The sequence below is a fragment of the Chlorocebus sabaeus genome, chromosome 26 (assembly GCF_047675955.1).
Source record: "Chlorocebus sabaeus isolate Y175 chromosome 26, mChlSab1.0.hap1, whole genome shotgun sequence".
Taxonomy (NCBI): Eukaryota; Metazoa; Chordata; class Mammalia; order Primates; family Cercopithecidae; genus Chlorocebus; species Chlorocebus sabaeus.
The window spans coordinates 10386884-10412632 of NC_132929.1; the positions used below are offsets into that span (position 1 = coordinate 10386884).

A 25749-nucleotide genomic window follows, 5' to 3' on the forward strand; every position below is an offset into this window, starting at 1 on the left:
TAGTTCACACATGGAGACTCTGAGAACCATGTGTGCCTACATGCAACTGGTCTCAGTTTTTCAGTGCGGGGACTTCTCTAAAGAGGAAAACATATTGATATCTTATCTAAGACTAAATAGAAATGGAACTACTTTTTGGTCATGTGAAACTAAAGGTTTTAAAGGCTGCACTATACTCTGAAAAAGAAAATAAATCAACTTTACAAAGGTATTACTTCCTAGCTATGTAACCATGAGCTCATTTCCTATCTATAAAATATGAGAACTTTCTCCTCTCTCTAAAATATGAAGAGCACCTATTTCACACAGTGGCTATGAAGACTAAATCAGAAGATATATAAAGTACTTAGCATAGTATCGGTCATGCGAAAGTGTTCAATAATTTATACTTGTTTTGAAGATAACTCAAACTGGAATCGATCACAAGATACGGAAAGTACAGTAACATTAATTCAAATGCTACAAAGTTAGTCTTCTAAATAATCAAGATATGAGAAAATGACTAAATGTCTTTCCTCTATGAGGAATTATTAATTAAATTAATATATAACTAAGACTGAAGTAGGGAGAGTTATTTATCTGGTTTCAACACTTGGCATCTACTTGCCTACCGATTAATTCCCTGTTTTGGAGAACCTGTGCCCAAGACAAAGTAACTGGTTCTCAGCTGTCGTGGAGTTGGTAAATACCTCTAACAGAAGACAGGAAGTAGTAAGTGTTCAGATAATCATCTGAGGTTTCCCTACTGTGTCTGAGCGCTTCATGTATATACACACATCATTCTCATCTATTTTTCATAGCAGTCATCCAAAAGGTATGTACTGTCTATCCATATTTTACAGTTGAGCAAAGTGAAACCAAAAAAGGTGTGTTTGTCACCAAACTCAAGGTTCCTTTCATATCCTGCCGCTTCACATAAAAGAGATGTTAAGTGAAAAGAGAAGAATAACTTTTGGTTTGGTCAGAGCAGGATGGACCAAAGTCAGTTTCATGAAGGAGAAATAATTTGAGTTGTTTTGTAGGAGAGAATGAATGTCAGTATACAGATGCCACAGAAGGAAGGTAAGCAGAGAAAACAGCATAAACAGGCCGGAAAGGGGCAAACACAGGGACCAGCAGGTGGTTCCAGGATGTGAAGAGCAGATGAACAGGGTAAAAAGTAGCTATTCATAGATAAGAAAGATAACCTTGGGCAAGAAAACGTATGACCGTGGCTAGGCACGGTGGCTCATGCCTGTAATCCCAGCACTTTGGCAGGCCGAGGTAGGAGGATCACTTGAACTCAGGTGTTCCAGAGCAGCATGGTCCACACAGTGAGACCTCATCTCTACTAAAAATCGAAAAAAGTAGCCTGGTGTGGTGGCACATGCATATAGTCCAAGACACTTGGGAGGCTGAGGCAGGAGGATCGCTGGAGCCTGAGAGATCAAGGCTACAGTGAACTATGATTGTGCCACCGCACTCTAGCCCAGGCGACAGAGCAAGACCCTGTCTCCAAACCAATAAACAGATGACTGAAACTACCACTAAGGCAGGAATGGAGGAGGAGAGCAGCTGAATTCGGCAGGTTCATGAATTGCCAGGTATCAACTATAATTACTTAACCAAAAAGTCCAGGCTCTAGCTATTTATAAACACTTACACATTCAAATGGTCTTGCCTTTCAGTCTTCCTAATTTTCTCTAATATTGCCAAATTTTCTTTTTCAATTCCTTCATCCTCCAACTTTTTCCCACTAATAGGCTCTTCTTTCATCTCACAGTGATCTCAGTCTTCTAGATCCTGCAAAAAGAAGAAAAATGTTAGCTTATTCAACCTATTTTTCTTTAGCACTTTCTTATGCCAAAAGTTAAATTATTCTTGATTCAATGGGGGACAAGAAACAGAATATATCTACCCTATGGGGAGAGAGAAAAAGCCCACACATTCCATTCAAGAGGCTCCCACCTTTTGTACACTATATGTTATTTAAAAGCTAGACTCTGTGTAAAGCAGATTTAAAAGCTTTACAAAGTCATAACTATTACTAAATAAGCCATCATTTCTTTATTTACTTCTTTTTTTTTTTAAATAATGTCTCACTCTGTCACCGAGGCGGGAGTATAGTGGGGCGATCTCTGCTCACTGCAAACTCTGCCTCCCAGGTTCAAGTGATTCTCATGTCTCAGTCTCCCGAACAGCTGGGATTTCAGACCTACACCACCACGCTCGGCTAATTTGTTTATCTCTTTAGTAGAGCCAGGGTTTCACCATGCTGGCCAGGCTGATCTCAAAGTTCTGACCTTAAGTGATCCGCCCACCTGGTCTCCCAAAGTGCTGGGATTACTGGCATCAGCCACCATGCCCGGCCAAGCCATCTTTTAAATCTCCTCTTAAGAGGAACCTTTGAGACAGTTTAGCAGCAGGTGTCAAGAACCTTAACTGTTCTGGCTGGGCGCGGTGGCTCACGCCTGTAATCCCAGCACTTTGGGAGGCCGAGGCGGGCGGATCACAAGGTCAGGAGATCGAGACCATGGTGAAACCCCGTCTCTACTAAAAAATAGAAAAAAAATTAGCCGGGCGCAGTGGCGGGTGCCTGTAGTCCCAGCTACTCGGGAGGCTGAGGTAGGAGAATGGCGTGAACCTGGGAGGCGGAGCTTGCAGTGAGCCGAGATTGCGCCACTGCACTCCAGCCTGGGCGACAGAGCGAGACTCCGTCTCAAAAAAAAAAAAAAAAATTAAAAAAAAAAAAAGAACCTTAACTGTTCATAGTTTGTTCCAGAAACTCGACTTCTAGAATTGTATTCCAAGAAACTAGTCTAAGATGTAAACACAAATTTAGGCATAAGGATACCTATTTCAAACTTGCAGCCACAAAAATACACACAAAATCTGTATGTGCAAAAATAGCAAAACAGTTAACTCAATTCCATGAACTATTAAGAGGCCACTGAAATACCAACACAGTATAATTTCTCCTGTATCGAAAAACTTTGAAATGAAAAATGGAAACACAAAGGAACAGAAAGAATTTCAATTATGCTGAAATACGCACAGAAAAAGACCAGAAGAACTTATATTGAAATGTTCGTTTCAATTAATTTTAGTTGTTATCTCTGGAGACATTTGGTGCTTTCCCTAATTTCAGTTTATGGTTTTATATGGTAAGCATCTATTGACGTTAGTAACTAAAAAATGAGTCAGGAAAAGAATTTGATTTCAGGTGCTCAGGAGGTTGAAATAGAAGGCTCGTGTAGGCCCAGGTGTTTGAGGCTGCAGCAAGCTATGATCATGCCACTGCACTCCAGCCTGGGTAACAGAGACCCTATCTCAAAAAATAATAATAATTTTAAAAGAATTTGAATAATACCCCCCAGAACAACATCTTTATTCACATCATTCTGCTCCCTCCCTCCCATACTATCTGTTCTTACACATATACAAATATATGCAGATTTTTAAACATCCTTTTTTCAATTAAATTATTTTTCCACTTCAAATGCCAAGTACTCTAAAAAAGTAGTTTATACTCATTTTGATTCTTTTTTTTTTCCCAAGCCGGCTAATTCACTGATTTCTAGAGCAGGTTACTGAATACCTCCACTCAAACTCTGCCCATGACTCCATATGTCATGGAGCTCCATTCTCCCTGTGTGCACCTTTCAGCCCTGACCTTCCATCCTACACTTATTTTCCTCACAATGCTCACAAATGCTTTTGACCTGTATTTCCTCCTATACCTTCAACCTCAGTCATGTTCGCATCCACAAAACTTCCCCACCTTAGTATTAATCAGCACATCACAAACAGAATTCAACACATATTTCTAAAGCAATATCCTCAGCACACTATTCCCTGCTCAAGGTCTTCATATCAATAATCACACCAAATAGAAACACATGCCTGTCTTGAATTCAAGACTTTTAACCATCTGCCTTTTCTGGCCAATCTTGCTTTCCATGACTTCAACACATCAACTTTCCTTCTCAAAAGAAAAGCATCCAATGCACCCAAACACACCATGTCCAAGGTTGTTCTGGGCCTGTTCCCATGTTCTTTCAGGAGCCTAGAATATCTGCTTTTCACCTGTCCTCATCTGACATCTCCAACGTCCAGTCTCTTACCTTTCTATATTTCCCTCAAAGTTGCGGTCCCTTGTTCATTATCTTGTGAGGGGAAAAATGAAAGTGTTCATGATCTTTAGTACAATGGCCGCCTGACCCACGGAAAAGGTTTAATGTTTTCATGCAGTTTATTCCACCTCAGCTAAACTGTATAAAAACATTAAAACAAACTCTCATCTAATTGGACAAGTCTAAGAAGTATTTTCCTCCCAGACTCATAAAAGAAGCCTACAGCCAGGCATAGCGGTGCATGCCTCTGGGAGGCCAAGGTGGTGGATCACTAGAGGTCAGGAAGTTCAAGACCAGCCTGGGCAACAGAGCGAGACTCAAACTCTACAAACAAACAAACAAACAAACAAACACACATTAGCTGGACATGGAGCACCCGCCTGTAGTACCAGCTACTTAGGAGGATTGCTTGAACCGGGGAGTTCAAGGTTGCAGTGAGCCGTGACCATGCTACCGCTCTCCAGCCTGGGTGACAGCGAGACCCTGTCGCAAACAAATGAAAACAAGCCTACAACACTACTTCTTTAGTTCTGAAGCACTGTAAATTTTACATTAATGATTTCTAAACCAAGAAAATGAAAACCTAAATTAATTATAAGACCTCAAAGAGAAAATATCTTTTAAAACAATCAAGACCATAACATTCACATACCTTCTATTTGGTCAATGCAGAGACACAGATCTTTTTTCCTAAGTGTGAATTTAAATACAAAGCTTCAGAGCCTGGAAACATCTAAAATTATACCCAGGACTGACAACTGGCCTAGGCTCAATGTTGTTGGAATTTGCTCCAGTAAATTTGCTACCGTTTGAATGTGTTCCCTCCAAAATTCAGGTGTTTCTAATGTGATGATATTAAGAGGTAGGACCTTTAAGAGATCAGGCCAACAGGGCTCCTTCCTCCTTAATGGGATTAAGGCCCTGATGAATGAGGCTTCACACACTGGACTAGCTTGCTCTCCTGCCCTTCTGCCTTCTACCATCTGAGGATGCAACAATGCCCTTAGACACCAACTGTTGGTATTTTCCTATTGGACTTCTCAGTCTCCAGAACTGTTAGAAAATAAATATCTGTTCCTTATAAATCACCCAGTTTCTGGTATTCTGTTATAGCAGCATAAAACAGACTAACATAAAATTCCTTGATGATTTTTCAACAAGAGACAGTTTCACTACTTCTGGTGAGTAGTCCCTAACACATTCTCAAATTCTCCTTTTATGCAAACACAACATTTTTTAAACGTAGTAGTTCCTCTTCCTAAAAATAACCAAATGCAGGCTAAGGACTGATTAGTATTAAATATAAATACAACTTTGGTGCTAAAAGTTAAGGACTTTTGTTTTCCACGAAATCAAATCCAAAGAATTCAGATAAAGCTATTTGCTCAAAGGCGTATCATCAGAGGAAAAGCCAGAGTTGAGAAATTATATTCCATTCCAAATACAATGTGCTTTCAATTATTCCGCATTAATAATAGCTTACAAAGGAGATTTATGGAATTACTCAAAAATGACAACACTTATGAAATGTCATTCTTATATAAAATACCTACTTCAGCCATCTCCTCTTCTTCCTCTTCCTCTGAAGTCACTTCCTCTGTTGTCCCATTCTGAAACAGAGAAAAACCTGCCAGGGTTACACAGGCTGAATATAGGCTAAGTCCATTAGAAGACTGGTGCCATAGCTTTAGGGACAAACTCTCAACCATCTGTCACTGCAGTGCCACTACCAGAGAGCTTATTAACATTAAATGTTTATTTTTAAATCCAACTATGGTTTGACAAACAACAGTCATCAGCTTTTAAAAATGGAACAGAAACTAAAAGAATTAGGAATAAAGGAAAGCAATCAAATATAAATATAAAACATAAAAAATATAAGTAAAATATAAAGCAAAACTGAAAAAAAAGTTAAAACGGAATCTAATTTAAAATAAGAAAACATTTTACTTACATGGCTATGTGTATAAGAACAATGGCTTATTTTGTTTAAAAGAAATATCACAAACTATCCATTCCTTAAAATAACTACCTTTTTAACTTTGAAAAGCCTGAATCATTACATAAATTCAACTGCCTTTCATTTTAAAAGATCAGATTGTGATTTATAGACACTTCACAAAACTAAGAATTATGAAATGATTACCAACTTACTAAAAGGCAAATTTTAGTTTTAAAAACATATTATTTACTAAAAAATACCTCTCTACAAGACAGAATTTACCAACTGACACAATTGACAATCATCAAGTTTAGAAATGAATTTAATGGGGTTTTAAGAAGGGCCTTCATGCCCAGTTTGGGCAAATTTCAAAAGATAAGCTTCCTGGCCAGTGTACAGTATATAAATGCATCTTTAATCATGAAGGCCAGTTCAGGTTAGAATCCAGAATACGTAAAATATCAAGAAACTAGGATTCGGAGATCCGGTAAGACCAACAAAGGTCTCAGCACTTTCTAAGCATCTGTTCTCAGATACTCTGATGGAGGAATACTTAAGAAAAACAAACCCATGATCACAGAGGGTGTTAGAACTCTTCTGGATTAGTGAGCTGGAGAATGCCATGTAGATAAACATACCCATGCAGAATTACTTGTATTTCCTTTAAATCTGCCTCTCTTTAGACATTCTTTGTCTTCTAAAATCTAAATGGAAAAAGGAAGCAAGCAGCAGCTTCCAAAATGTAATTCACCCCTTCTTAATTTCCCTAGATTGTTATATTACAAATCAAAGTATTCTGGGTATCTAAAGTATATATACTTGGCCTAAAAGTCCCAAAGACTTTGGTTGTATCAGTGATTAAAAGAGCACTTTTGAAACACTCATTGCCCAGGTGTGGTGGCTTATGCCTGTAATCCCAGCAGTTTGGGAGGCCGAGGCGAGTGGATCACGAGGTCAGGAGATCGAGACCATCCTGGCTAACATGGTGAAACCCGGTCTCTACTAAAAATACAAAAAATTAGCCGAGCGTGGTGGCGGGCACCTGTAGTCCCAGTTACTCGGGAGGCTGAGGCAGGAGAATGGTGTGAACCCAGGAGGCAGAGCTTGCAGTGAGCCGAGATCGCGCCACTGCACTCCAGCCTGGGCGACAGAGTGAGACTCCGTCTCAAAAAAGGGAAAAAAAAAAAAAAAGCTAATTTCAATGCCCACTCTGAGAATCTGGGTTTTTGTTGTTGTTGTTGTTGTTTGAGATGGAGTCTCACTCTCTCACCAGGCTGGAGTGCCGTGGCAGGATCTCAGCTCACTGCAAGCTCCGCCTCCTGGGATCAAGCAATTCTCTTGCCTCAGCCTCCCGAGTAGCTGGGACTACAGGTGCCTGCCACCACGCCCAGCTAATTTTTGTATTTTTAGCAGAGACAGAGTCTCACCATGTTGGCCAGGATGGTCTCGATCTCTTGACCTCATGATCTGCCCACCTCTGCCTCCAACGTGCCGGGGAGAATCTGTTTTTAAACAGCTCTCTGAGGTGATTCTGACATGCATCCATGTCTGTAACCATCAGCCCAGTTACTATCTTTCATTTTACAAACGACAAAGCTGAGCCCCCACCCCTCAAAAAGGGTAAATAATTTAATCAAAACAAAAAGTGAGTTAGGGCTGTGAAATCCTAAGATGAATTTCTTGTCAGGATGTGGCCTGGTCCTCTTTCCAAAACCCCACCAAAATAACAGTATTTTATTAAAAAGAATAAGTCTGCCTCAGCAGCAGAAAAATAACAGCTACAATGAGAATACCCTGAGTGAACCAAAACCACAGGGACATACACGCTGGAAGACACAAAGCAGACGGAATCAGACTGCTGGGCTTGACAAAGCCACAAACCCAATCCAAATAATGGAGGGACCACTTTTTTCCAGAACAATCTAACATTCTTTTACTGTACTTCTCCCAGCTACAGTTGGTAAGGATCACCCTCCGATATAGGAAGCCTGTCTTGATGGCCTCTTACTATGAGTGTGAAAACCAGAGAAAAAAGACAGACTGTTTTTAATGTAACTCAACACAGCAGCAAAGTCTTGAAAGAGACACCATCTCTGCCTTTTAACTCAGGAGCTAGAAAGCTCTCCTGCCAGCACCTCCCCATCCTCATGCCACAGGATGAGCACGAGTCTGCAAACCAGGAGAGGGAGGCCACAGCAGAAAAGAGTGACAATTTTGAAGACACTTGTGATGGTTAATACTGAGTGTCAACTTGATTGGATTGAAGGATGCAAAGTACTGATCCTGGATGTGTCTGTGAAGTGTTGCCAAAGGAGATTAACATTTGAGTCAGTGGGTTTGGAGAGGCAGACCCACTCTTAATCTGGGTGGGCACCATCTAATCAGCTGCCAGAAAGGCTAGGATGTAAAGCAGGCAGAAAAACATGAAACATCTAGACTGGCTCAGCTTTCCAGCCTACATCTTTCTCCTGTGCTGGATGCTTTCTGCCCTCGAATATCAGGCTTCAAGTTCTTCACCTTTGAAACTAGGACTGGCTTTCTTGCTTTTCAGATTGCAGATGGCCTATTGTGCGATCTTGTGATTGTGTGAGTATAATACTCCTTAATATAAATATGTGTGTGTGTGTGTATATATATATACACTTTAGTTCTGTCCCTTTAGATAACTCTAATGCAACATTCATATCAACAACTAATACTGATCAATGGTATATCTCATGTATAAATGAACAGATAACCATGCACCACAGAGAGTTGAAGAAAACTAGCAATCTGAAAGGAAGGTGCCAAGTCAAATAAGCACAAATGACCTGAAGCACTACCAATGAAGGAAATAATCAGAATTTAAAAACCTAATTGGAATCTTTAGCAGTAATTGAGAAGATACCGTATCCACAAAACAAAAAACAGGTTACTATGTAAAAGACAATTCTAGTAATAAAAATAAGATACCCTCCCCCTGAAAAAACAAAAACAAAAACAAAAAACACCCGTAGGAGGGCCAGAGCACAACAGACTTCTCAACAAGGCATTTATGATTAGGAAAATCAAACTGTGACATTCCCTTAGAACAGAGAAAAAAAGGAAATGGAGGGGGAAAAAAGAAAGGGAATAGTTAAGGGACACGGAAGATAAAGAGATCTAACATTCATCCACAGGATGGAAGGGAATAAAAAGAAAGAAAAGAGACAAACGCTGTTGAGCCAAAGAAAAACTTGAGAATATTAAGTGGCTCTGAATGCCCCAAAGGAATACTGAAAGCCAGACACGGTGGTTCATGCCTATAATACCAACACCTCAGGAGGTCAAGGTAGGAGGATCACTTGAGCCCAGGAGTTCAAGGCTAGTTTGGGCACGGTAAAAACCCATATCTACAAAAATTTTTTAAAAATTAACCATGCATGGTGGTGCTCACCTGTAGTCTCAACTACTCAGGAGACTGAGGTGGGAGGACTGCTTGTGCCCAGAAGGTAAAGGCTGCAGTCAGCCGTGATCGCACCACTGCACTGCAACCGGGCAACAGGGCAAGACCCTATCTCAAAAAACAAATACTGAAAAGTAAAACCCCACACATTACAATTACAGAGAAAATCATACTAACTACCAGAAAGAAGTAAGAATCAGATAGGCATCAGACTCTTCACTTGTAACAATAAAATATCAGAAGATAAAAGTGTAAAGAACTGGGAAGAGACTCAATTATAAACTTAAAATTCTATATCTAGCTCCATCAAGACAGGAAGCATCTCTGTGTATGTTCGCCTCTGGATTCTCCACACCAATGTGGATATCATTCAGGGCTATACTTGAAGGACAGGGAGCAGGAGACATAGTACAAGAAATAGCAATGAGCAAAGACAACAGTAACACCAACAGTGAAGTCTAAACGATTGCTCACAGGTCACAGGCCATATTCTCTGACCACATTGATGTACTAAAAATAACTCAAAGACCATGTGAAAATGCTTTTTAAAAAGTTATTTTTTCTAGATTATTGGGTAAAAGAAGAAATTGATCCTCATGCCCCAGTCATCCAACTCCTATGTGGCCCAGAGAAATGCTGGCACAGGGGTACCATGAAATACATACAAGAATCATCACAGCAGCATTCGCTGTTCCTAACGACACTGGAAACAACACAGATGTCTGCAAATAGTCAAGGGGATAAACAGTATGGTGTATTCAATAATGGAGTAAATACAGCAATGCAAAAGAACTATAGCTACACACAATAGGAACAAATTTCACACACAATGTTGAACACAACAAAGGTATGAAAAATACATAGAATATAATTTTCAAAAGCTGAAAAAATAAGCGACACTAAATTATATTGTTCAAGGATGCACACGAGTGATAACACTAGAGAAAAATAAGGAAAGATGAGTGTACAGAGAACAGCGATCTGGAAGCACCCGGCAGATGGTTTCTGTAGTGCTAGCAATGTGCGTTCTCTTCACCTGGGTGCTGGCTAGGTTCCCAAGTAGTCACTCTAGCTACGTGTTACATGAAGCTTATGTTTTACATATTTTCAACACATGACATATCTCACAACAAAAAGTTTTAATAGTAAGAGCAATGTGAACAAAAGATGGAATAAAACTACTTAGAAAATACAAACTATTTAGAAAACAGATCTTAAAACTTGTGCAATAAAGTCAAACAGCACCCAAAAAATATATATACCCTTACGTATTGGTTTAAAAAGCAATTTAAATTACATTGATCTATTAAACTAGAAAAAGCAAAATAAACAAAAAAGGGAAATAATTAAGACATAAGCAAAAAGTAAAAAAGAAAACACTGGACGTAAAAAATAAAACGAAAGGAGGATTCTTTCAAAAGACTAAGATAATAAAACTGTCAAGCCTCTGATAAGTAATTAAGACAGAAAACTTCTGAAGTGAAAAGGGCATATAGACACATGTGAATATGATACAAAAAATGAAAACTTTATACATCTTTACAACAGCCTAGAAGTATGGATGAAGTAATCTTTTTTTTTTTTTTTTTTTTTTTTTTTTTTTTTTTTAAGACTCTACAGTTACTAAAACTAACTGAAAAAGTGGGAAATCTGGAGACCAACACATATATAGAAGAAGAAAAACGGCAGTCAAAGACTCATCTTCCAAATTGGATATTTATTTAAACCAGGGTTTCTCAGCCTCAGTGATATGTATATGCTGGGCCAGGCAATTCTTTGTGGAGGGTTCTCTTGTGTGTTGCAGGACGTTTAGTAACATCCCCTCTACTCAAGAAATACCAATAGCACCTCCCATCATGACCAGTTATGACAACCACAAATGTCTCCAGATTATTTCCAAATGTCCCATGGGGGGCAAAAATCTCCTCCAGTTGAAAATTACTGTGTAAACTACAGCTACATCCCAGATCTCAGAAAAAAGACGTAAAGCCTCCCAAGTCAGCCCTGCATACCCCTGGCACTGAAATGAAATAAGAGCTGTGAAAGAAACAAACAAAACTAGAATCTTATTTAATACAAAAGTAAAAACACAAAAATAAAATACTACCATATCCATTCTAACAGCATTCATTATAGGAATATAAGGATGATTCAAAATTAGGAAAATTTCATCAAGTAATTCGCAAATTATATTTCTGCAGAGAATTGAAGGCACAATCATAAAAAACAAAGTAGCTCTACATGCATTAAGTCCATGATCCATTCAGTGAAAAACACAGGCTGCAGATGTCTTACAGAGGGAAAACTGAACACTGAACACATATTTCTCCCATCTGCTTTTTTTCCTGAGGCTCCATGGGAATTACGGTGAAGATTGAACATTGTATAAACACACACAATTACAAAAAAAAGGAATGGGGTTACCAACAGAAGAGAATTCACCTCCAATAGACAATGATGGTAAACGAGAAATGGTTAATTAATGAAGCAAAGCAAACAAAGGTGGAGGCTAGGGGGACACCGAGAACAAGGAGGCTAATTTGTCCCACAGTACCCTGGAGAGGCACTAGACTCAGGCACCAGGTACCCTCGAGAGTGGGACTGATAGGCAAGGCTGTAAACAGATTAACCAAAAGCCTACATACAGAACACATTTTCCAGGCCCTGGAGCACATTGTTCTCCCCCATCTCCTTAAGCAGAACTCAAGCAAATACGTAACTACTTCAGGCAAGAGAATGGAGATTTCATCCCCAGAGGAATGGAGTAGTTCCTGCCATCATTTATGATGGCACAAGGAGGTAAGATAGAGGGGTGGGGATAACAACTGGGAATCAGCATAAATTCCCCCTAAAAACCCTTCCTCCTAAAAGCTATCAGTTGACAAGTCTTGATCACAAAGAACTCCCAATCATTTTTTTTTTTGAGACAGTGTCTCACTCTTTCACCCAGGCTGGAATGCAGTGGCATGATCATAGCTCACTGCAGCCTCAACCTCCCAGGCTCAAGCGATCCTCCTGCCTCCAGCCTCCTCAGTAGCTGGGACTACAGGTGGGCACCACCAAACCCAGCTAATTTTTTATTTTTTGTAGAGATAGGGGTCTCACTATGTTGCCCAGGCTAGTCTTGAGCGCCTGGGCTCAAGTGGTCCTCCCATCTTGGCCTCCCAAAATGCTGAGACTATAGATGTGAGCTACCACACCCAGCCTCCCAATCAGTCTTTTAGTGACTCTCTCAAATATGAACAAAAGAGGGAATTTTAAAAAAGACTACAAATGATGAGCAACATAGAATAGATATTTGAGGAAATGCTTTTGAAAGAAAAATAAGATCAAAATAGACTGACAAAAAAATTATTAAAGAAAAAAGAGACACTAGGGAGAGGACAAAAAAGTATCAAAATAGCTCCCTAAAGACACTTGTGAATATATTACATCTATAAAACAAAAAACAGAATATGAATAAGGAATAATCGGAGAAGAAAAAGTTCTTAGAACTCGGGCTTCATCTTTGGAGTTGGTCCCCAATGAGCCACAACTCCCGTCATTCATGTCCTTGCAAGGGCCCATTCCACAGTGAATCTAGGTTGACTCCGAGACTTACTTTAACCTATAGAATGTGGGAGAAATGACACTGGATGTGTTCTAAGCCTTAAGAACACCTGACAGCTTGCACTTTTGTGCTTCTGGAAGCCAAAAATGAGAACTGACTATCTTCTTGGAGAAAGAAAAGCTACATGAAGAGGCCCAAGAGAATAAGATGCTATGTAGAAAGGCCACAGGAAGAAACACCAAGGCAGCAGACCTGTGGGTGAAGAAGTCGTCTCAGACATTCCACTGCAGCTGAGCATCCAAATGACAGTCCCTGCCACCGTCTAACTGCACAGTGAGAGCTCCCAAATGAGACCAGCAGAAAAACTGTCCAGCTAGCCCATTAACCCACACAATAGCGAGAGAGAGACAAATTTGCTGTTTCATGCCATTAAGTTTTGGGATAATTGGTTAAGCAACAATAAATAACCAAAACAAAACTTAAAGTTATGACTATCCAAATAAAATTTCCCAAAAGCTTGTACACACATGGCCACAGCAGCAGTATTCACGTTAATCAAAAGGTAGAAACAACTCAAATGTCCCTCAGTGGATGAGTGGATAAATACAACTTAATACAGCCATTTGGCTGCAGTAAGCCAACATCGCGCCACTGCACTCCAGCCTAGGCAACAAGAGTGAAACTCTGTCTCAAAAGATAAAAACAAAATAAAAATAAAAAAATATAGCCATTCAGTGGAATATCATTCAGCCACAAAAATGAACGAAGTACTGACATGCGCTACAACAGGGATGAACCCTGAAAACATTATGCTGGTGAAATAAGCCGGACACTAAAGGGCACATGTTGTCCGATCCCATCTTTATGGATTACCCGGAATAGGCAAATCCAAAGTGGGAGAAAAGAGATTTTTCATTGTGGGGACTGAGGGGAGAGGGAAGAATGGGGAGTGACTGTTTAATAAGTACAGGGTCTCCTCTGGGGGCAGTGAAAATGTTCTGGAGCTAAATATCAGAGGTGGTTGCACAACATTGCACTAATGCCACTGAACTGTACACTTTAAAATGGTAAACTCTGTGTTCCGTGTGTTACTGCAGTTTAAAAATAATGGGAGAAGCAAGAGCAAGGAGAGCCCTCTAAGGGTCTCAAACACATGCCCTATGAGAGCCCCTTCACCCAAGCTCTACGGAGGTCACCCGTCAGCTTGTACTGAGCTAACCCTCCAGTGACGGACACCCAGGCAAAGTGGGAGATGACCCAGGAAGGGTGGGTTATCTGCCTCTTCTCCTGGTCACCTGCCTCACATACCAGGTGCCACTCTGGGTCCATCTGTGGGGAAAGTGGGAGCTCTGCCACTTACAGCCCCCAGTGCTGCAGAACTAGAGAGAATTCCATTTGGTTTTGTTCAATTCTCAAATGAGGAAATCATCACCAACCCTTTCTAATACCATTGCTTAGGGGCCAGCGTGGCTGCTTCTACATATTTGCTGCAAACACCTGCAATTTTTCCATCCTGCTAACTTAAAAGCAAGAAGCCCTGTGTGCATAGTTTAATGACAGCAACCTACTGGGGCTAAAAATCAATCACATGGCTCTAGGAGGCTCAAGCCTATAGTTCTCCTAGGAGGCTTGACCTGTGACCTCTCCTGTATTCACCCAGTGGCCTCCACACTTGGCCTTGAGGCCTGCACACATTCTGAGAAAACTTGCTTGACATCTGAAAAATGAATGCAACGATGGTGCCCAAGCCAAAAGGAAATTAAACGATCATTAGTAAGTCAATATTAGACTTCAATTTCCAGAGGACATTATCTATAGTATTTCCTTCCACTCATTTACACAGGCCAGATCTCTGTTCTCCTAATATGAGGAGTCCACAGTTCTGGTCAATAACATTAGTCCCAATAAAAAAAAAAAAAAACTGAGTTTAGTCTCGATGGAACTGCCTAAGGCTATAGACATTAAAACAAACTCCTACAACTCATAATTTGAAAAACAAGTCTCACCAGATGACATATAAAGAAGATACCAATGATCCAGTTAACTTCACTAAATCTACCTGTCTACTTTTATGAATATACAAAGAATACCTGGGATATTTAAATTTGTGGAAAAGGCGAGAGGATAGCAGAAATAGCTGTTATTTAATGGTGGATTTAACAATATATGTTTATTTTAATGACACTCACAAGGCATGACCACAACCACTTTACTGTAAGCCATAGCCTGTAGGATCCATGTTCCTCCCACTCCTGCCAAGGTAGGATCATGACCCACACAAGACCTAGGAGAGAAGGGGAGGCTCCCCACCTCCCTCTCAGGACGTGGCTGTATTATTTACTCAGGGCTCATTTTGGCCTTGAATGTCCTCCTAAAACCTCCCAGGGATGTGCCGACCCACCGCCACATGACCACACACGCCAAGTCCACAGGCCCACAGGCCCACAGGTCCACAGGTCCACAGGTATGGGTGTAATCATCGCTCATCCCTACTGTGGCTATATCCAAACAGTTTTGATTGGCCCAAAATGTTTTTGCTTCCTTGTGGGTGATACAGTTTGGATATTTGTCCCCACCTCCGTCTCATATTGAAATGCAATCCCCAATGCTGGTGGTGGGGCCTGGTGGGAGGCAGGTGTCTGGATCATGGGGAGAATCCCTCACGAATAACTTGGGCCATCCTCTTGGTGATAGGTGAACTCCTGCTCTGAGTTCACAAGAGATCTGGTGGTTTAAAAGTGTGTAACACTCCCCTGGCACAGCCCCCTGATCAATCAATCACTCTCTGTCTCTCCCCCATTCTCACCATGTGAAGTGCTAGAACAGCCTAATACAGTGTGATTCTGGCTGCATGGGTGCAGACTGGCTCAACTTAGGTTTAGAGGATCCAAACTGGCTTGAGCCAGTTCATCGTCCAAAAACCTTTTATTTCTTATTTCTTTTATTGCGGTAAGTATATATAACATAAAATTTACCATCTTAACCATTTTTAGGTGTAGAGTTCAGTGGCACTAAACACATTCACACTGTTGTGCGATCTTCACCATCACGCGTCTCCAGAACTTTTCCATCTTCACAACTGAACCTCTGCACCCATTAGACAACAGCTCCCCACTCCCTGCTCTCTCCAGCCTCTGGCCACCCCCATTCTACTTCCTGTTTCTGTGATTCTACTGTGGGTGCCTCAGAGAAGTGGAATCACACAGAACTTGTCCTTTTGTGACTGGCTCTAGCAGGATGTCCTCAAGGTTCATCCACAATGTAGCCTGTGTCAGGATTTCCTTCCTTTTTCAGGGTGAATGAAATTCTATTGCACGTGAAATCCTTTTCTTTTGTACTGTGTTTGCTATGCCTGTGGTTCAGAACAGCAAGAAGAGCCTTGACCTGCCATTACTTTGTCTGTGGAGTGGGTTTTGAGGGCTGGGGAATGGCTAGATGACCCCCCTCTCTTGAAGATGAACACAGATATTTCTAAAAGTGGCTAGTATGCTATCGTTCACATACTTGGGGCCCAATGAATGAATCAAGAGGGGGTAGACAGGCTCCAGAGGCAGAATCAGAGGCCACCTGCAAGGACATAAGCCGAAGGACAGAGGCTCATGAAACATCATAAATGAGTGATGCTGCCACACATGGCAACAGCCTGCACCCTGACATCGCACCCGAGCAGCTCTTGGGCAGCAGCGTCTCCCCACCTTAAGTCCAGCTCAGGCTCCCGGCCCTGCACAGCCTGGCTGCACCCAGAGCAGACCTGGCGGGCCACTCATGGGGGAGACCCAGAAGTGAGTCAGCACCCAGTGTCTCTTAAAAGGCCCAGGACAAGGCTGGGTGCAGTGGCTAACACCTGCAACCCCAGCACTTTGGGAGGCTGAGGTGGGCGGATCACCTGAGGTCAGGAGTTCAAGACCAGCCTGGCCAACATGGTGAAACCCTGTCTCTACAAAAATACAAAAATTAGCCAGGCATGATTGTGGGTGCCTGTAATCCTAGCTACTCGGGAGGCTGAGACAGGAGAACTGCTTGAGCACAGGAGGCAGAGATTGCAGTGAGCTGAGATCATGCCATTGCACTCTAGCCTGGGCAACAGAGCAAGACTCCATCTTGGGGAGAAAAAAAAAAAAAGGACCAGGACCAGACAGAGGCCTGGACCACGGGTAGCTGTTGACACTGGAGGAGCGGAACAGCTTCTGTGAGCCTAGCCCAAACATCCTTCAGCTCCAACAGTTTGGGCCTTGGCTCGGTCTCAGCTGGAGGGAGATCAACTTCTCTTCTGTGAAGGTTGACTGGGCAATTGGGGGTAGATATGGGTGTGGCAGGTCCTGGAGGCCTCTATCAGCCCAGGGGCTCCATTCCGTTCCACATCTCCTTTCTGCACATGTCTGAGTTGTGCGTAGTTTTCCTGAGCTGCCCGTGGTATTATCTGACATAGGATTAGGAGTTATTCTCGGTCAGCCCCCTATTACCATAGTCCCATGTCTTTTCATAGTAACTGACTAGCAATGGTTACAATCTAAATGCTTTGGGTTTGTAAAATTCCCGTGCCTGCCATCCCATCACCATGGGACTTCCTATGCATCCCACAGCCCCCTGTAAACACGGAATTGCTGTGAATGACAGGAACACCCCCAAAGTGAAGTCAACTGACACTTAACAGTCTTTAGAGAGAACACAAGACATTAAAATACAAGTGCTGAAAATCCAAGAGTCAATATCATTTCCATTCCAAACCCAAGCTCTCAGCACACACACATACACACACACTCAAATTCATGAATTCTGCTTGGAAAAAAATGTTTAATAGTTAAGGCTTTAAAAAATATGAAAGCAGTCCACATAATTGGCCAAATACAAGTTCCTTCACACAAGTCCAATAATCACATCTTCTTTATATACTTACAGTGAAGCTTTTTTTTTTTTTTTTTTTTGGAAGGCAGCTTTTCAAATGTGTTTATCAGAATGCATGCTGACTTTGCCATAATTAAAATACAGTTATGCTGACATTCACTGCCCTCATTAGCATGAGTTTCTTCCCTGAGGTTTTTGTCAAACCTTCAAAAAATCATTTTCCAAATAGTTATTCACAGCTAATTGCCCATCAGGCCAAGGCTCCTGGGCTTTCAGAGATGCGTCCACTGTGAAATGCACTCTGGCCCCCACCCCAGACACCAGGCCACCCAACACTGGCCACAGCAGTGTGTGAGCACCAGCACCCCCATGTCTTTGCCACTGCCCTGCTGGTCTGAGTACACCCCTGAGGATGGAGGGGCTCTCCCAGACACTGTCCCACCATGAGCAGACCCAGGGCAGCGGACAAGAAATCGAACCTCTCTTCTAGGGTGGGAGGAGGGGTGTCTTCTGCGAGACACAAGTCGCCACTCAGCCCTTAACCGGCTTCACTCCTGAGTCTCAGGGGTGAGCTTAAGAGTGGCCGGAGCATCCACACAACACGTCTCCCATCTAGACAAATGACAAGCTCAGCCACCATCAGAACTGTAAGGCACCCAGCACCCACCACTCCCTTGCTTCAGCATCTGCGAGGTCTGTACCATGAGGTCCCCTGCTCTTGGGCCCCTCTGCTCCCTTCCCTGGGACAGCCAGAGTCCTACCTGCTCTGGGAGCCACTTTGGCCTCTCTTCTGGGGTCCTGGTCTTGGGCTTGAAGCCTCTCTGGGGGTCTCCAGGGTGCTTGGCCTCGGGAAGGAGGTTCAGCGACTTGGGCCTCGCCTCCTACGTGCTGGGGCTGCAGGTGGCCTTGCTGTGCGGGCAGGCCTCTGCAGAGTCCCCAGGCCCCAGCTCAGGTCCATGCTCGGGGCTGGCCTCACTGGCGCTGGTGATGCTAGTCATGCTCAGGCTCATCTTGATCTCTGACACGAGCTGGTCGATGTCCTCCTCCTGGTCCTCCAGGTCCCCGTCCCCGCACCTCAGGGGGTAAGCAGAAGCACTGGTGTTCCCGTTAGCCTCCGCAGGGTGGTAGTCCTGGCAGCCCTCTTTGCTGGGACAGTAGTGACCATCTTTTTCCTGGTCGTGGGACTCCAGGACGGAGGGCTCATCCTCCAGGATGGGCAGTTGGCCATCCGGGTAGTCCTGGCTGCTTTAGCCCCGTGACCATGGGGGTGTGGGCCCGCCTAGTCCATCCACTCCACCGCATCCTGGCACTCGTCAGTGTCCATGGGGTGCGCGCCGTGGGCCAGGTACTCCTCCCTATTGCAGTCCATGCCCTCCAGGTAGCTGTCGTCCTCAGGGCAGTAGATGTAGTAGGTGATGCCCTCCTCCTCTTCAGGGAGGCCCTCGTCATAGTCCTCCTCCGCGGAGATGTTGTTCACGTAGTCGGAACTGGAGTCCCCATCGGGGCTGTGGTTGTAGCACTCCCGCTCCTCGGGCGGGGGGCTCCCCGGCCACAGGGCGGCCAGCTCCAGGCCCGCGGGCACGTAGCCCTCCAAGGGCAGCTCCACGTCCTCGCTCTCAGGCTCCTGGTTGTGGGAGACAGGACCCGGCCTAGCCCTGTGGTCCAACACGCCGCTCCCCGCACGCTCACGCTTCCGGTGGGCCACGGTAGACGCTTCCGGTGGGGCATGGCGGGCGCTCCCGCGGCCATCATTCCCCGGAGGCAGCCACTGTGGGGAGGAACATTGGCAAGGACAGAGTCAGAACCCCACAAAGCCTGGCTGTGCATGGGGCCACTCCACCACCACAGCACCTCCCACCACGTTCTCCCACAGCAATGTGAAAAATGACAGCTGAAGATTTTCATTGCAGCAATCTTTTAAAAAACTGGAAACAACCTCGGTACCCATAAATAAGAGAATGTTAAATAAATGATGGCAGAGTTCACGCCCTGGAAGAGTCGACAGCATTTTTAAAGAGGCAGGGCAACGCACACTACAGTGAGGGATCTTACAGGCCTATTTTTGAGGGAAAACAGCAAGCGAGCTACAGCGAACACATGTGTGTAGATCCCACTTACAGGTCCGTCAAGATGGCTAGAGAATACACACACTGCCCAGGCCATACACCTCGCAAAGGCACACAGAAAGGGGAAACCCCCAAAGGCTTGTCAGCCATGTCCTCTGTGGGGGAGAGAGGTGGGAGCAGAGGAAGCCTGGATATTTGACTTTATTAAAGATGTATGTACTGGTTGAGTGTTTCACCAAAACACATTTATTATTCACTGGCATTATAATCAAACCCACCTGTGCGCCTTTGAGGGTCTCCTTTTCTAGCTGGGGAGATGTCGGCACTGAGACAAAATGACATGTGAGGAGGGGTAGACAGCGAGGGGAGGAAGCAGGACTTCCCACACAGGCTGCTGCTCTGGCCATCGAGGTGGCAAACAGGCTGGTCTCCTCAAGGAAGGCGGCCACTGGAGCAGAGGAGCCAGCCTCCCATGCAATCAGGACCTGAGCACGCCACAGGGCACAGCCAGAGACACCCGAAACACAGGAGGCGGTGCTGACCCAAGGGAGGGCAGGACCAGGGGATGTGCCGGCCAGGACAGCCGGGGGTGCGCAGGTGGGCAGTATTAATGTGGGAAAACAATCATTCAGTTTCATTCAATGAGTAGTTTGCATGCAAATGTGTGTGGCGGAGTATGCGGTGTGTGCGTGAGATACACTGTGTGTGGTGTGTATATGGTAAATGTGTAGTATGGTGTGGGTGTGTGGTGTGTGTGTATGTATGGTTGCGGGACATCCTGGAGGGTGTGGTGTGTGGAGTGTACTGTGCATGGTGTGTGGTATGTGGTGTGGTGTGACGTGAATGTGATGTATGTGTGCTGTGTGTGGAGTGTGATGTGTGGTGGGTGTGGAGTGTAATGTAGTGTGGAAGGGTTGAGTGTGTATGTATGTTTTGTGTGCCTGGTGTGGTGTTTGTGGTGTGTGGTATGTATGGGGTGTGCGTAATGTGTGTGGTTGGTGTGTGGTGTGTATGGAGTGTGTGAGGTGGGCATGGTGTGTGTGGTGCATGTATGTATGCACACACATGCACACCTGTGCACTGCAGGTGACAGGCAGGCCGGCAGCCCGGGACACACAGCGGTGACCAGCTCAGCCAAGGCTGGGCTCGGGGCGGGAGTGGCCAGGCCCCTGGCAGCTCAGGACCTTGGATGAGAGTCCAGGAAGAGAGAACAAGCTGTGTCCCCATCTCCACCCAAGTTCATCACTAACATGAACCTATAATCAGCACTGAAACTGTTCCACTTCTGATTAGAATCAGAAACACTTCCAGATGGGCTCAGCACAGCCAAGGGAGGACTGTCCTACAAGGCCACGGTGTAGGGGTGGGTGAAGGAATGACGGCAGCAACTACCTTTTGTCTTTTTAAATGTGAAACATTTCTGAATGGCTTAAGCAACACCTATCTAATTTAAAAGCTCTATTGAGATGAAGAAAGCAAAATAATACATGTTCAGCTCGAGACATGTAAATGAGATTGGGGGACAGAAGGAAGTGCATTAATTCCCTCCACCACCCCTGAAGAGCAGCGGCGGGTCTGAGCATCTTATCTCCACCAAGCAAGCCAGCAGGCAAGCCAGCTGCCACCTCGTCCTGTGCGAACCACAGGTACCGTCCTCCAAAGCAGGCGAATGACTATCTTATTTGTTCAGGGGAAGCAAAACGGTCCAGGGTTGGTAGCCGAGTTTTCTTCCCAACAAGACCTAACTGCTGTCATCTTTCTCTGGGACCCAGCCTCCCTGAATAGAGTGAGAGGCAGCCAGCAGAACCCAAACTGTTCTGACCACAGGCTCCTCCCTACAGAGCACAGCTCAGTGCAACACAGTACCCAAATCCAAGACGCAGAATCCATGAAGACAAAACCTTCTGCTCCAGAAGGTACTTACAGGAACTCAAAATTCAAATCACATCTTATGGTTCTTTTTTTCTAACATAATCAATTATTTCTTACTGCAAAACCTAGAAGATGTTTACCATTTATAACCAGAAATAGCTCCTCAGAAAATAACCATAAAATGTAAATTATTCAGTGACCCATCTTTCTGGAAAAGAATAACACTATGAAATTGAGGTACTGCCCCAAAAATCAAGATGGCGGGCCCTGAAACTCTAAATATCTGAATTTTTAAATAGCTTCTTATCAAGCCCATTTAATAGAAACTATGTCAAGCAGATATACTATTACAACTGATATGAAAATAAAATTTCAAACTGACACAGCTGTATCAAAAAAAAAAAAAAAAAAAAAGAGAGAGAGAAATCGCTTCATTGCCTTTTAGGATTTCCAAAGATGATGTTAAACCCAGTCATGGTTCTGATCTCCAGGAAAGCAACTGCTGTGGTACAAAAGGACAAGGGTTAAAAGGGAATGGTGGGAGCTCTCTTTCCCAACTAACACAGATGGTGTGGTGCAGAGGCTTTCAGTACAGTCCAGGGTGCCCAGGATTGAAAACTCGTTCACCAACCCCCTCATGGGTGGGAAATACTCAGATCTTCATTCCTGTGACACAAGACCTTGAAGGTTGCTGAAAAATGCTAGTCCCATCTGACTGAGGCAGCATTTTCATTTATTGCACACCATTAAGGTTTTTTTGTTTTTGTTTTTCTGTGTGTGTGTGTGTTTTTTTTTTGTTTTGTTTTTGAGATGGAGTCTTGCTCTGTCACCCAGCCTGGAGTGCACTGGCGCGATCTTGGCTCACTGCAACCTTTGCCTCCCAGGTTCAAGCAATTCTCCTGCCTCAGCCTCCCAAGTAGCTGGGATTACAGGTGCGTGCCACCACGCCCAGCTAATTTTTGTATTTTTTTAGTAAAGACAGAGTTTCACCATGTTGGCCAGGCTAGTCTTGAACTCCTGACCTCAAGTGATCCACCCACTTTGGCCTCCCAAAGTGCTGGGATGACATACACAAGCCACCACACCCAGCCACCATTAAGATTTTGGCAGGAATAATTGTGCTAGATACCATTATCCCACCAATCACCGAGCACTTTTCATTTCCTGCCCCTGGTGCTGTTGGATACCTTACAGTAAACTACCGTCCCTGCCCACCCACCTGAGGACAGAAACCTCCAACTCTGCCTTGCCAGGAGAACTGACCAGTGTGTCTGACAGATGGTGAGCCTTTTGCTGTACATGGCCCTCAAAAAAATGAGAAAATTCCTTCACTCAGACCAAAGTAAGTAAATGCTGAAAGACCTTATAATGAAACATCACATTCCCCAGTCTGGACTTCCCCACTCTGCTGGCCATCCTTGTCAGTTCTGATTTTAATTCTACTGGTGGTTATTTTCCACCTCTCTAAATAATTTTTAAACTCTCTTTCTGGGTATATCAACTTCGGATAATATTTATTGGCATCCCATTATGAGAGGTGAGCTTTTCAAGCCATTACCTCCCAGGCTCTGGTGCAAGTGACCAGAGGATCGCACCAGCTACTGCAGTCACGCAGAGGGGCTTTCCATTCTTAGCAAGAGCACTGGGATAAAAAGAGAGCTTTCCAGGAGCTCCCACCTAACTCTGGGAATACAGAAGCATCCTTTAGAAGCCCTGTGGTCACACAGCCTTCAGGATGGATACAGGCTCTTTCTTAATTTTATAAAGCCCCGGACAGACTGGCACTAATGTGACATGTTGCTGCCGCACTTTGAGGGCAGGAACTGGCTCCTGCTCCAGTTTGCATCCTCTGTGCCCAGCACCAGGCCCGTCTGCTCAATGCAGGAGGAGCAGGTAGCTTCGGCCTGTCCACCCAACCCTCGCAGAGGGTGGAGCCGCAGAGAGTATGAGTGGCCAAGATGAAGCCCTCACTGGCTTCTTTGACTCTTTCTACTATGAGATATTCTCCATGTCCGAGGGATGAATGGCAAACAAAACGTGGTCTACCCATACAGTGGGGACAGTAGTCAGCCCTAAGAAGGAAGGAAGTTCTGATGCACGCCACAACACAGGTGGGCCTTGAGGACGTCACGCAAAGTGAAAGAAGCCAGTTGGAAAAAGACAAATGATTGTATGATTCCACTCAGATGTGTCACCTGGAGTCATCAAATTCAGAGACGGAAAGTAGAATGGTGGCTGCCGGGGGCTGGGGGGGGCGCAAGGGGGAGTTAGTGGACACAAAGTTTCAGATTGCAAGATGAAGAAAGTTCCGGAGATGGATGGTGGTGAGGGTTGCACACCACTGTGAGTATATTTAATGCCACAGAATCATACACCTAGAAGTATTTGAGATGGTAAATTTCCTGTTATGTGTATGTACCACAATTTTTAGAAACTAAGAAAATTAAGGTATCCTTGATGTCAGATGCCAGGAGAGTGGTGTCAGGCATCTTACCAGCCGATTCTCCCAGAATTTTTCCTCCATTGGGTAACCACGAGCCTGGGGTATCCCAAAGAGAAGCGTCAGTGTAAAATCAACAACCTCAGTGGAGTGGTTCCATCAGGGAGTGACAGGGGTGTGACTTACTACTGAGGACAAGGCAGGAGTCAGGGAAGACGGCCCACACCTGCTGTGAACTGTAAGGAGCACGCAGAACCTCTTATCCAGACCCAGAGGGCTGCCCTGTTGACAGCACAAGCAGCTCAGGGCCAGTGGCTCAGGAAAACCCAGGGTCCAGCCAGGTCACGGGCACAGGCCTGCACTCACAGGGCACTGCAGTGAGGATGGAGGTGTCACTGCAAATGCATAAGAGGATATTTTCACCAACAGTAAATTTTTAAACAGATTTTAGAAGTGAAAGCGTTCCCCCTGCATATGTCAAGAACCTGAGTTTCTTTCTGAAACTTGGGTGGGCCCCTTTAGAGTTGGTTCAAATAGAAAACACACTATCAGCGGTCACTCCCCTGGGGAAAGGCAGACTTTATGGCTGCAAGGGTTGCCCGAGCACTCCTGGTTTTCAGCATCAGACAGAGTGGCTCAGGTGCCCATTCATTTTATGAGTCAGCCCAGGGAGAGTCCCCACAGATTCGAAGTCATATCTGTGATGGGACGCAAGCTCTACCCTTCCCAAGCATTGATCTTGAGATTGATCAATCCTGAGCATTGATGTCTGTGAAATCAAATCACTTAGGTGCAGAGACACCGCAATGACCATCCCACCGGGGGCTCCCGCCTGATTCCTTCCACATCCTGGTCAACATTCCCGGCCAACAGGGGAGCCCACTGGCTCCTTCTGAAAGCCAACAGCAAAACAACTCTGCCCTGAATACAAAAGCCACATGGACCCTCGAGGTTGGACTGGGGCACCCCCTTTGCCTCCACTTCCTTGGGCTGTGGCCAGCCTGTCTGACAGCCACCCTGGGAGATAAGCCAGGGTCCGCCCAGACCACCATGGGGGCAGAGACGTGAAGCAGGCTTTGGCTACTAATTTTCCATTAAACGAGAGGAAAATTGGCTATTGTGAGAAGAGTCACATGAAGGCACCTAAAAGTTGTCACAGTCCATTCATTTGAAATAAAACCCATCCCATTAGGAACATTGTCATTGCAGCCCGTTTCCAGCACTCTGCTCTGTATAAAAGGCTGTGGCAAGATAAGGCTTTAAAGTTGAAAATCAAAGAGCCATTCCTCAGTAATACCCAGGAAATGACGCACACAGGGGCAGATGTTAAACCCACCCACACACAGAGTTGCCCCACACCTACACTAAGCATCCTAAAAGTTACCGTACAGATTGCTCACTTTCAAGCAATACACAATGATACAAGTAAGTCCTCAATAAGACTGCATGGGTTGAGGCACTGGACTTCTAATAATGCCATCTCTCATCTCAGGGGTCC

General features: G+C 44.3%; 1 protein-coding gene across 9 annotated transcripts in view; it reads right to left on the minus strand.

Annotated features, from left to right (window-relative positions):
- LOC103245901 (amyloid-beta A4 precursor protein-binding family A member 2-like) overlaps window positions 1–25749 on the minus strand; it is a 76104-nt gene that overhangs the window by 26046 nt on the left and 24309 nt on the right. For 7 of the 9 annotated variants that reach the window (XM_073012025.1, XM_073012029.1, XM_073012023.1 and 4 more), the window contains exons 2-4: window positions 18635–19641; window positions 5666–5722; window positions 1643–1782 (exon numbers count right to left, since the gene is read on the minus strand). In XM_073012025.1, coding sequence (XP_072868126.1) covers window positions 19153–19641 — 489 coding nt within the window. In that variant the 3' untranslated portion in view covers window positions 1643–1782; window positions 5666–5722; window positions 18635–19152. The remainder of the gene's footprint in view (window positions 1–1642; window positions 1783–5665; window positions 5723–18634; window positions 19642–25749) is intronic. The other 2 variants (XM_073012031.1, XM_073012032.1) reach the window with 1 other exon arrangement.